General features: G+C 58.5%; 1 protein-coding gene across 2 annotated transcripts in view; it reads right to left on the reverse strand.

Annotated features, from left to right (window-relative positions):
* LOC105701344 overlaps nucleotides 1-12,148 on the reverse strand; it is a 78,808-nt gene that overhangs the window by 9,312 nt on the left and 57,348 nt on the right. Inside the window, exons 5-7 of one of the 2 annotated variants that reach the window (XM_012428019.2) lie at nucleotides 6,491-6,731; nucleotides 4,178-4,417; nucleotides 3,124-3,436 (exon numbers count right to left, since the gene is read on the reverse strand). In XM_012428019.2, the coding sequence (XP_012283442.1) occupies nucleotides 4,332-4,417; nucleotides 6,491-6,731 (327 nt within the window). In that variant the 3' untranslated portion in view covers nucleotides 3,124-3,436; nucleotides 4,178-4,331. Of the gene's footprint in view, nucleotides 1-3,123; nucleotides 4,418-6,490; nucleotides 6,732-12,148 lie in introns of both variants that reach the window. The other variant, XM_012428018.2, reaches the window with a different exon arrangement.

Consider the following 12,148-nt stretch of genomic DNA (forward strand, 5'->3'; position numbering starts at 1 on the left):
TTCCTGCTAAAAGTGAGCACGAGTATTCAATGGTACGGAGTTGGTAAACGATGAGTTATGGGGTGTCTTTCTCGCGCCTTCCCTACACCCCCGGCGAACTCGCTTTCTCGCCTTTGCCCGGGAAAAGTTGCCTACATCGGACCTTCTGGGCTTTATACGAGTTTTGCGAACGTTGGTGTTTGCGCTCGGTACTTGAAGAACGGTGATAATTGAAATTTGAAAGCACCCGCAAAGTTGTCGCTCTCGGCAAAAGAAGGCAGAGACGGCGAAGAATCGGAGACGGTCGAGACCCGGTTCTCGCGGAGAAATTCAATTTCGATGGTTACGTTGCCGGAGTGACCGGCTTTTCTTCGCGGTGTCGCTCCTCTCGGCCGGACTCTGGAATCGACCGGTTCTCCTCGTCTCGGCTGCCTTTAACACGTTGAGTGCGGCGTCGGTCCCTGGGGACCGACAGTGAACTTTCCGTCTGGGCGGCGTCGGTCCCTCGGGACTGACACGGCATCAAGAATCCTATATATAAAAAATTGTGCCGCCCAAACGGAAAGCTCAGCAAAATCGGTTCCGCGCTCAACGTGTTAAATACTTTCCTTCGCCTCTCCGCGAAATATCCTGGCTAGTCGCTCTCCTTCGTAACTCCGAACCGTGGCGAAAACGTGGTCCCTTTCCGATATTTGCCAATCGCGACGATCGCTCAACTTTGTCAATTTTATCCCCGTGCCCGTCAATTTGTTCCTTTGCTCGGTGTAGAGAGGAAGGACGGGCGCGAGCGGCAGTCATTACGACGCTTTGCCTGGGTCTGGGAACAAAAGTTAATAACGCCGTCCATTGCATCGTGGTCGACTTTTGCGCGTTCTCGTTGTATCTCCATCGGTGCAATATTTTTCGGTGGAGCGTTTTTCGCGAAGAAAAAGAGATCCGGTCAAATTCGCGGCGGAGAGACGGAGATTCCGCTCTCGATCCGACTAGGAAAATTGTTTACAAACGGGGACAAAATTAGGCGACTCCATTACTCGCGGGTTTAATTACCCACCCGAAAAGTGGCTCGAGCCGCCGTTCGTTCCGCTGATAATTGGCCAAATATCCGGGGACCGTTATTTAATAAATAAATGAAGCCACGGTTCCTGGGCGAGCAGAGCCTAGGTCGGTCCGCGCGATTGCCACCGAATTGCACCTGCTCGGAACGCAGCGGCCGTTCCTCTCTTTTTATTGTCGGGGAAAGCGAGGAATTAAAGGCGTAATTATGCCAGGGGCATTAAGCGGATGGCTCTTCGTAGCCGTCGCGGACGGACGAGCGGCGGAGACATCGGGACATCCGAACTCGTTAGCTTTGTCCTTAATGCGAAGCTGGAGCGGGTGCCGGCTGCATATAGAATTTCAGCGGCTGTCAGCGCCGAGCTGGGTAATTCGACACAGTGGATCGTGCCGGAGCGGAGTAACGAAATAGCAAGTTTGGCTCCTCTTTGAGGCCGGCAGTTTCGAACTTGCCGGAACGTCGAGTGGCCTCGCTGCTGCGAAACATCGGCATCTCCGAGGACTTGGCCAACTCTAAAGGCCGTTTCTCCTCGTTCTATCCCACGGTCTCGTCGGACTCGACGACATCGGGTTTTCGGGAGTCGAAAACGTCGCTCCGCTCCCCCGGGAGAATATCCCGCCGCGAGGGCGACGGGGCAAAAGGACGCCTAATGGGTACTCCGAGCACCGTATATCGACGGGCACCTAAGACGCGGGAGAGCAATTATATCGCGCCGTGTAGCTCGATTCGTCGTTTCCAGGACGCGGAGATGCAAATCCCCCGATCCGATCGCGATCGGGTCGCGGAGCGGATAAGTCGGAAGATCTTTAATTGCCCTCGTCCGGGACGCGAAAAAGTCGGGCCGCGGGCGTTGCGTTGGCTCCGTTAAACGGGTATTAATCGGAGGGAAACTCGGGGATCCGACCTGGCGCTTTCGGGTGAACGGTCTCCGTCAATGAACCCGCGAGTAAGCGGACTCCGGGACAAAGTTTCTACCGAATCAAGCCCGGCGACGCGGGATGCAACTGCGGCACCGCGACCCCGTCTACGACTCCGAGGAGGTGCGCGTGTGCGTGTTTTTACGCGCGTGTAGGTAAACGCGCCGGCATAAATACACGCTTACACCCGGGTGGTCGGACGGGCGCAGTTGAAACGACAACGCGTCCCGGCAGCACGAGCGAGGCTGATTGTTACGGCAACGACGTTTTCGGTGGGTACGTCCCTCGTCGTTGTCTTCGCCGCTTCCTTTGTCGGGGGGGTGTGGGAAAGCCGATTTAATCCCAGGATGGATCCTGCTGCTAGATATGACGCGCACTCGTCTTCGGGGGCCCGCACCCGGCACAGGGGGCAAACTTTGAGTATACACTTCGACGCCCGAGTTTAGAATTCGAGAGCCCCTCGCGGGGCGCGGGAGAGCCGGAGGAGGGGAACCGGCGGAGAAAGAGAGCCCGGATCGGGTTAATTGTAGACTCGGTCAATAGACGGAGTTCGAGGTCGAATTTTCTCCTCGAGGCTTCCGGCGCCCCTCTCGAGGCACGCCGATCCATACGGCTCCACCTACACGCGGATGCACGCGTTGCTCCGCGAGGTGGGCTTTCGAGACGCGAAATTGCCCCACGGTGGCAGAATTCGGCGAACCGGCGGTGCTTCGGCACGGGCTGCAGTTCCAGGCTGGGAGCTCCGCGGGAATTGTCATCGTTAACCCGATTCTTCCCAGATATGGGTGAGCGAGGCTTTTATGGAGGGACGTAAACGTCTATTGTTTTACAGCGCTTCCAAGTACCCTCGATCGAATAATCGCAGGTATCGTTCCATCGTTCCGCTTCGATCCGGACCTCCGAGTCGACTAATTCGCGTCTTATTTCCGCGATCCTTGTCCCTGATTTGCCGACCTCCCTAGCCGGAAAAGTTTCGTCGGGCCTGCCGGGGGAGGCGCCTGCCCCTCGGTAAGAGTACCGGGCGGGACTCGAACGCGTTGCTTCTTTCGACCGAGAGGACGGGAAACGTCGGCGAGGGTCGCGAGTCCTTTTGAGGAGGCGGGAGTCTAGCGTGCCGACGCGAGCTCAAAGTTCCCTCGGCCCGGCCTCGGTCAGTCCTTTGTGGATACTTACCGGATACCGGAGTTAAATCGCGATACCGCCCCCTGTGTCCGGGTGCGCTCCCCCGTGCAGTCGGAAACCCGCTAATTGGGTCTCGGCGGTGCCTCCGGGGTCGCCCCTCGGCTCCTCCTCGGTTCCGTCCCTTGGCCCGGCGTCGTCGACTTCTTCGACCTCTTCTTCGCAGCCTCCTCGTCGTCCGATCGCCGAGGCTACTCGGCGCTCTTTCTCGGCCGCCCCCGACCCGCCCCGAAGACGCTGCAACTCGAAACGCTCGACCGGTGTTTCTCGACGATTTGTCAATCGACGGCGGATCGTGAACGTTACTCTGTACATAAATATATAGGCGTATTTATTTGCAAGGGGGGAAAATTGCTCGGAGAGGAATTACAGCTCGTCGGGTGAACGTACAATGGCACCGAGGGCATCATCTGCCGCGAGACTTTGGCGAGGTGGCAGTGAAACGGTTGGATGCGCTTTCCTCTCTGTTTTCTATATTTCGCATTGTCCATAGATTTCTTTTATCGTTCTCTAAGAAATTTACTTATCCGTTCTCATTGCGGCGACCCGTACACGAGGGATACACGAGCGGCAATAGGCTTGTCGCGAATTTTCGGGACCTCCCTCCGACCGACGTTGTGCAATTTTATCCCACGCTCTTCTCCCGGAGGGAGATCATCCGTAGCTCCTCCGCTGCGAGCGCTCGGGATTCCTCGGATCCGATTTTTCCGTTCGGTGGCCGAATCGGTTCCAGATTGACCTACTCTCTGCCGAATTTCTACCCCCGGTAATAAATAACGTACACAGAGTTTGCCGTTTTAAAGATACGCGCTCGAAGAACACCCGTCGTTCTCCGCGATGCTTCATCGGCGGATGAAAACCGTCCGCTCGGGCGACTCGTCCACCGGCTCGAAGTCGCGAAGAAAGCGACTCGCGACTCGACTCGGTTTCGGGAAAGCGGTCCTCGGGTGGCGCCGGGGCGCGCATCGACCGCGCGACGTCGCGCCGTCAACGGGTAATATAACAAATGGAACATACAAAACTCCGTAAAGTTCCTAAGTACACACACCCCGATCCACGGCGTTACACCCCTCTAAACGGTCGTTAAACGTAAACCAATGTAAAAGGTGACGTAAACCCATGTCGATCAACGATACATCTTGACTAGTACGCTCTCCGTGGGTGGCGGCTCGTTCCTTGGGGTAGCATGGGGCGTGCCGCGACTATCTCAGCATCAGGTGCATCGCGCACATGCAAACCACCGTCAGGGAGGCCATCCCGCTGGGGTGACAGCCATTCTCCGACGTAACTGCAACAAACAATAGGTGGTATCGCCTTAACGGTCTCTCCGGTACGACTCCGGCCCGGTGACGCAACGACTGCGGAGAGAAGGAGATAAAGACGAAGAGGGAGGGAGCTCCGCGGGCCAGAAAAATTGCCGCGTCGTAGAATTATCGCCCCTTTCAACCCCTGGTCTATGCGCGCCGCCGACGTCGCTCTTCGCCGTATATCTCCCTCGCTCCCGCGCCATCGAGATGGGACATTCTTTCCGCCTCTTTGTTCGGGCGCGGACGCCGCGGATTCGCGGGCGGGGAAGACGAGATATACTCGCGGGACGAACCGGGCGACGAGGGAGAAAAAATGGCCGGATCGACGTTGGTCGAAATTTGCCGAACGTGGGATCGATCGCGGCGGGTCTTTCGGCCGATCGGCCGGCGCCGGTTCGGCCGGAGCAAGGAGGCAGCCGGAGATCGAGTTAGGTCGCGCACGGGATCCCCGGGCTCGACTCGAGCTTTCCTCGTTGGCCAAAGTGAATTTCCTAAAAACAATTCCGAGCGCCGGGTAATACGTGGCGGCCACGAGAGACGGCCAGAAATGGAACGAAATTACTGCGGAGCGGAGCGAGGTAAATTCTTGTAACAGCGGTAACGGGCCCGAGAGCCGGATGAGATGCGGGGAACTTTGTCGGCCGAGTTGGATGTTCCCGGCGAGAGGGTCGCGGGGAAGGTTCCGAGAGGTGGCCCGGATTCGGTCGTCTTCGGGGAACCGCCGCGCTCTCGGCAATTTCCTGGGCCGGCCCAGGTTCCGATCGAGCTTCGAATCGAAAGAGCTCCGTCCCGCAAACCACCCCGTGAATCCGACCCGGTCGAACGAGTGCCCACTGGCACGCGATTCACGGTAAACGGAGGGGTTAAACATGCAACAGGATTGCGTAAATATCTCGTCGAGTTAAGGGTTATAACATCGATCCCCGGTGGAGTGGATTGCACGGCCCGGGCCTTGCGGATCCGGATCGCCGCGCGGGGCACAAACGCCGGCGTGGAATCGAGGGCCTCTCCGCGGTCGCGGTCGATTCCACTCGGGTTTCGGCGCACCTTCGATGCGATCGATCAGCGGCCGATTCCCGGTCCAGCCGAGCCCGGCGATTTCCCTATCCGGCTGCGAGCCCGGCTCGTCGAGGTGCGCGAGTCGGCGGCAAGTAGTTTACGCGGGCGTAGAATGGGCCCGAATAATCAGGTATGCAAAGGTACGATAACGCGAAGCTCTCCTAAGACGGCGGAGGGAGGGAAAGTACCTATCTCGACTCGGGTTGCTCTCTCCTCGCCCCGGAACCCGAAGACGTCCAAAGCCCTTTCTTCTTGCTCGGCGCCGCGCGCGCCGCATTAGCGACCGGGGAATTCGGTTAATTCGGAGGCGCCTCGAGTTTCGCGATGTCGGCCTTGGGACTCGTAGCGGCGAACTCGGGCTCCGCCCGGGGCACGAGGGACCTCCCCGGTCGGCCGCGACGGAGTCGGAGCGGTCTCGCGGTGGACGGGACCCTCTCGGGCCAAAGTTCGAGCAGGGGCGCTCTCCAATTTCCTGACCGTCCACCGACCGCACGCGGAGGATTTCGATTCGGTTCCACCGGGCAAAGAGATAATGCTTATCTTAGTAAAACGAAAAACCTGTCGCAACGATCGTAGCTCCCGCCAGCCCCCGGATTCCATCGACGCGAAACCGCACCCTGCTGCGACCGAAGGGTCCGCGGTCGCGAACCCATTAACCGAATCAACGAAAAACCGGCGAGGAAATTTTCGCCCGAAGCGCGGCCGTTTCCGCCGGCTCGAACGGATTCGAGTTGGAAGCCGGAGGTCGGCCGAACGATAGTCCTACCGGGACGCGTCCCGCGTTTACCGAGCCGGGCCGAGGGTAATCGCGCTATTAAGCGATCATTCGCTGCTCCGGGCTCTCTCGCCCCGGCGGAGGTAGGGCCGATCTTGACCGGAATTAGGAATTTATTAGGCCGCCTAGACGGGAGACTAATGCGCGTAATGGCCGGGCTGACCGACTGCGCCACCCCGGGACTATGGTTAAGCACGGTCGTTACGAAATTCCTGTTTACCTCTCTCAGGCACTGGCTCGCGCAATCCGGTGCCCAGCTGGACTTCGCTCGTCGAAGAGTATATACCGGGTATCTCGGCTATACAGCGCAGGTTCAGCTGACCGTTCACGTAATGAAACGGCTCCAGGGTGATGCTGAGCTCGCTCCAGTGAGGCCCCGTGTCCCCGTTGCCGGAGGCCGCCTCGTTGCGATCCAGTTTCTGGAGGTGCCGCTGGAACTGCTTCGACGAGGGCTGACCCACCTGCGGGGAAACGAGTCGATCGTTACCTCCGGATGGAAAACCCTCCGCGGGTCAAGGCCTCGAATCGAACGAAAATCCCGCCGCCGCGGGAAACGGGTCGATCGTTAAACGGAACTCCGCGACGCCTTTGTTCGCTCGAGACGCGCCGTTCGACTTTCCTCCCCGTTCCTCGACCGGGAACCGACGGCTTCGCGAGGATCTCGCCCTCTCCGTCGCGGTATGGACGTTAACGCGCGACCGGGAAGGGGTCGTCGCGCCGTGCCAGATTCCTCGTCTCCGCCGAGGCGTTCGGAATTCCGCATTCCCTTTTCCGCGACGGACGCGCAAGGTCGAGGAAGAAATCCGAGGGGCGGAGCGTCGTTAAAGGGCCGGAGGAAACGCTGGCCGGGAGAGCGATCGGTGGCGATTTCCCGGAGGAGCCGGAAGGTCTTGGCCAAGTCGAGACAAACGGGGAGTCCTCGGACGTGTAAATCTGCTTTTAACGAAGCCCGCTCGTCCGGAATCGAGCGCATCCTTCGCGAGCTGTCCGCTGCAGAGAGAACCGGGTTCCGTCCCTCGGGAACCTTCCGGGGGACGGGTTTCAGCCACGATGACGGTCCCAGGAAATAGGGTCCGACGCTTACTTAATCCGGGGAAGATTCCCGCGGCGGGAAACTTCCCGAAGGCGCGACCGCGGAGGGGACGAGAGGCCCCGCAAAAGCCAAGGAGAATCTCTCGAGAACCTCCACCGTTGCTAATTGAGTCTACGCACTTGACGGGGTAATTAGGCACTTCCGGTTGTCTTCCCGCCCGGCCGAGGTCGTCGGTCTTCGATCCGGAGCCGTCCGAGGTTCTCGGTGGATCTCGACGGCCGAATTTGGTTCGCTCGCGTTTAATTCCACCGATCGAGTCGAAACGTTGCGGATCGATGAATGTCACCCGGAGACGCGACGCGGCGTCGACGGACCCGGCGTTTGGAATTTCGACCGTCGGGCGAGGCGACGTCGAGGCCCGACCGCGGGTTGCCCCGGAGGTTGCTCGAGGTGACGAGAGTAGCTCGCGTTATCGTCTCGCCTTGTTCGCGCAGTTTCGCGAGCTATATTCCCGGAGGAGAACCGACGTGGCCCTGAAATATACCGCGCTCGCCAGGGCGGTTCCCGTTAAATTTATGCACGCAACCGGCACTCTTCCTGCCGGAACGAGAGACACTTTCGCGACCCCCGAGACCCGGAGGTTTTACAGCGACCACCTTTAAACGCCGGCGTCGGGCGCCGAAGACTTCCGCTCTAACGACGCCAGCCTGTCATGGCCGAACGGTAATGGTCCGCCCTGCCGTCTTCGCGCAGTCGTTCGACGGGAATGGGGCTGTTTGCGAACCCGGGACATTTATTTGCACCCGGGCTGCCTCGGATAGGAGCGAGGCGTGTCGCGCCTCCGAATGCTCCTCCGCGGAATTCGGAGCCGCGACGCCGAGAGAGCGGTATATAAACGATAACAAGCGGCGTCGAACGGTTATCGCGAGCGCGAGTCGGCTTCGAGCGGGCGACGCGGACGGCGACGCCGCGGCGTCGGTTAATCGAGGCCGAGCAAGGGGATTTTCTCGTCCGCTCTTTTTTCCGCTCTTGATTCTCGGTCGAGATCGAATCGGGGAACGGAAACGGAGCGGCCGGGCTTCGATGGCCTCCGCGCCAGTTTGCGTCCTTAATCTCGTAAATCGTTCGGCTTCGACGGGCAACGCGGACTAAGAGGGCTTTCGCAACGAATGCATAAAATGGTTCGAGGAGGAAAATATCCGGCTTTGCGCGGACGGAAAACGGCGTCGCCTTCCGCGGAGAGACCGGAAGTCTCCAGCGGAACCCGGGTCGGATCGGGGGATCGCGCGGATGTTCCTTCCGGCGTGGACGCGTTGAACTCGCGAGATATCGCGCGATGCAATCTGGAGCGTGAAGATTCGTAAATCAAACGGAACGTCTACACGCGTTTCATCCGGAACGCCGACGTAAGTAAGCGCCCTCGTGCCCGGGCAATATGTCGCCGTTCCACGGTCATCCGAAATACGTTTCCAACAAATGCTCCGATTTCGGTACATTTTTTTTTTCGCCCGTTTCGGGTTCGGACCTTATCCGGAGACTAAGCCGGATTCCCGCGAACGGGAGGAGGAAGAGTCGGGCAGAAGCGAGGGAAGGTCGGGAAGAAAAATGAGCGGGACGGAAGGGGGACGCGCGAGCGGCTCCGTCGAATTCTTCGGGGCGATGGAACGTACTTCCGGGAGATATAAAAATGTCCAAGATCGCGACGTTTATTAGAAACCGATAGAGGCAAGCGCGATGAGCCGTCGGCGGGCTCCGGCCTTTAAGGTTGGAACCGCGCGAGGTTCTCGAAAGGGTGCGGGAAACGCGTCGGAAGAGGCGGCCGAGGGGCAGGCCGCGAAAAGGAGACGAGGCGGATCGATCGTTAAAGGATTCTCTCTCCTGGGGCTCTCGGGGATCGATCGAGGACGCCTCGGCGGGCATCGGAGTGGTTTTCTCGTCGGGACTGGGTGCTGCACCGCGGTCGAGTAATTCATCCCGGCCGAGGATCCACCGGGCATCCGATTCACCGGCGCGATAAATCGGGGCGAAAGCGAGGCGCGAGTCCCATTAGCCCCCGGCCGCGACGCGATTTTAATAATTCCCGGGGACCACCTACGCGCCGCGAGATACCCCACGTAGCGCGGCGATATCGCGCCCCCGGAGACTCGGAGCAATTTGCGAAAGGATATCACCTCCGCGTGGTATGGCGGGCACGCCGGCCTGTAAAGGGCCGCGCATAAGATAGGGACTTGGCCAGTTCTCGGAATTTTTATGCCGGGTACTTTGGATTCTAAGCGGTTTACTTAGTCGATTCCACGAGCGGTCGAATCTACGCCGACCGGGCGGAGGGAAATGGTTGGAACCGATGCGGGGCCTCCCGGGGGAAATTACGAACGGTTGATTAGGGAAATAATTGCACTTACGTCACCCCGAGGAAGCGACAGGCGTGCCTTCGAATACGATGTAATCCCTTATGGAAAAGAGAAGGTACTTTTACCTTTCCGAGGCATCCTCGAGAACGAGGAAGAGAGAAGGAAGACGGCGGTCGTGCTTAAAAAATCCCGCAATTATTTGGCGCAACGAGCCCGCGAGAGGGGGTCCCCGGGTAAGTGCGAGTTCGTGACCGGAAGAAATTCCGGTTCGGGACGCGGAAGGTGCGGCTCGACGTCGTTTGTACGACGGAAGGATTCGACGGTAGGCGCGAAAATCGCGTCTCGAGCTCGCGACGACTCGCGCGAGGGGAGCTTCCGAAGAATTCAAAGCCCTACGCCCTGATTATCCCGAAACGAGCTTCGTCCGTGTCCGCGGGTTCACGTAACGTACGCAAACCGATATAAAACTAGACGGGCGCAGCAAAAAAATTGCCGTGAAAAGTATTCGTGGGCACAAAGCGGAGAGAAACCCGAAAAACACCGGGGAGAGGGAAAAAGGAGAGCACGGCACGTTGGGGCGGTCGTGCCTAAAAAATGCCGCAATTATGTAGCACAACGAGCCAGCGGGAGGGAGTAAGTGGGTAAGAGCGAGTTCGTGACACGAAGCAATCCCGGTCCAGGGCGGAGGAGGCGCAACTTGACGCCGTTTGTACGAGAAGGTGGCTCGGGAGAAAGTGATTAGAGTGCACCGAGCACGAGTAGCGAGTCGCGTGGAGGAAGTCGTAGAGCGAAAGCGAGAACGGGGACGAGAGGGAAGGAGAGGAGCGGGAGAGACAGAAGGAGGAGGAGTGCTTTCGGCAGGGTTGAAGTACCGGCACTTTGCGTTTCCGAGTTTTGAGCCCCTGGAGAGTTTTTGCGAAATGGTTACGCGGTAGCGGCTCGGAAGACTAAGAGACGTTAACGAATTCGCGGGCACATCTCGCGAGCTCGTCCCCGCCGACATCGGAGTTTCTCTTTATTTCGTTACCTCCTCCTCCGAGAGGCGCTTCTTCCGTTGAGCGCGGCCACGCGGAGCGAGGGGCGGTTTAACCGGAGGCTCGCGATCGAGGGCATTGATAAGCCGGAAGTCGAGCCGCCGCAGGATCGTGATCCAAGGATGCTGGGATCAAAGGACCGAGCGGTTACGGCTAAATTAACCGAGGTGGATCGAAGAAGAGAGCGCGGAAGCCTCCGGCGCGAGAGACGACGTCAACGAGGTGCCCGGGAATCCGCGGTGCAGGTGCATCGACGCGAGACGCGAGATGCTCGGTTTCGCGTACAACCGGGACATCTTCTCGCGACGGGGATGGAAACTTCCGGTTACCCTTCCCCCGGCTCTCTTTGTTATTCTCGCACCGGATAATGCTGAATTATGCCGTTTTACCGTTGAAAAGCGTTTATGGAGCAACTCGTGTTTCCGCGACGGTCTCGTCCTCGATTCGTACTTCCGGCGACGCCGCGTCGTATTGTATTCGGAATGAGGCTTTTAAAGCTCCGAGAAGGGGGGGCAAAGGGATCGTAGGGCAAATCTGAAAATTGTCCGCGACTCGGAAATCGAGGGCCGATTAATGGAGTGGCGGTTAAACGCGCGCTGTCTCGAGCGTCATTAAGCTGCAAGTCCGTACGCCGCAAGGTCTTGATCTTGGAAAGCACCTATGAGATCAAAGGCTCCCGTAGTTACGGTTAAATTGCTCGGCTCGGATCGAAGAAGAGGGAACGTTAACGCGTACCTAAATATTCGCGGTTCGGGGGCCACTCCTCGATTTCGGTCCTCCAATTAAAGGAACAATTTTTTTTCCAACCGTTTGCCCCGCGGTACTTGGATTTTCGCGTTTAACGTTAACGATCAACCCGGGACGACTTCCTCGTCGCGACTCGATTCGACGCGTAACGAGAATTTCTTCCGGCGACGAAAGTCGAAACTCGAGGATCGCTCGGACGTTAGCTATCCGGATCCCTCTCTTTCTCTCTTCATTACCCTTCCCTTCCGATGCCGCGAAGGGGTCGAACGTTAATTTCCCCACCTATCTCGGACGCGTCAACGGCGTTCCTCGGCGGTACTTAGGTACGTAACGCGTGCGTAATTGCGGTTTTACAGCCGTCGAAGCACGTAGTACGCACGTACTAAAGTCTTAGGAGGAATGGCATAAAAAGCTCGTAAATCCCGAGGGAAGAGGGTGGGCCGGAAGGGGGAATCGCAGCCCCGGGGCGAAGACGTTCGACGTTGGGCGGCGCCGAGACCGTAGCGAGCCCTTTCGTTTAACGGAATGATAACTATACGAGGGACCATAATGAAAACGGGTCGGGCATTAAACCGTTAAGGTACCGAGATGTACCGGGCGCGATTTACCCGACCGAACGACGTCCCGGGAGTCCGAAGGGCTCTCTCGCCGCGTCGTTTCGAGTCCCGTGACGAGTCGCGGATATTACGGAGATGTTTATCATAAATAAGGTT

Source organism: Orussus abietinus, unplaced genomic scaffold (genome assembly GCF_000612105.2).
Source record: "Orussus abietinus isolate OABI.00-Male unplaced genomic scaffold, Oabi_2.0 scaffold5, whole genome shotgun sequence".
Classification (NCBI taxonomy): domain Eukaryota; kingdom Metazoa; phylum Arthropoda; class Insecta; order Hymenoptera; family Orussidae; genus Orussus; species Orussus abietinus.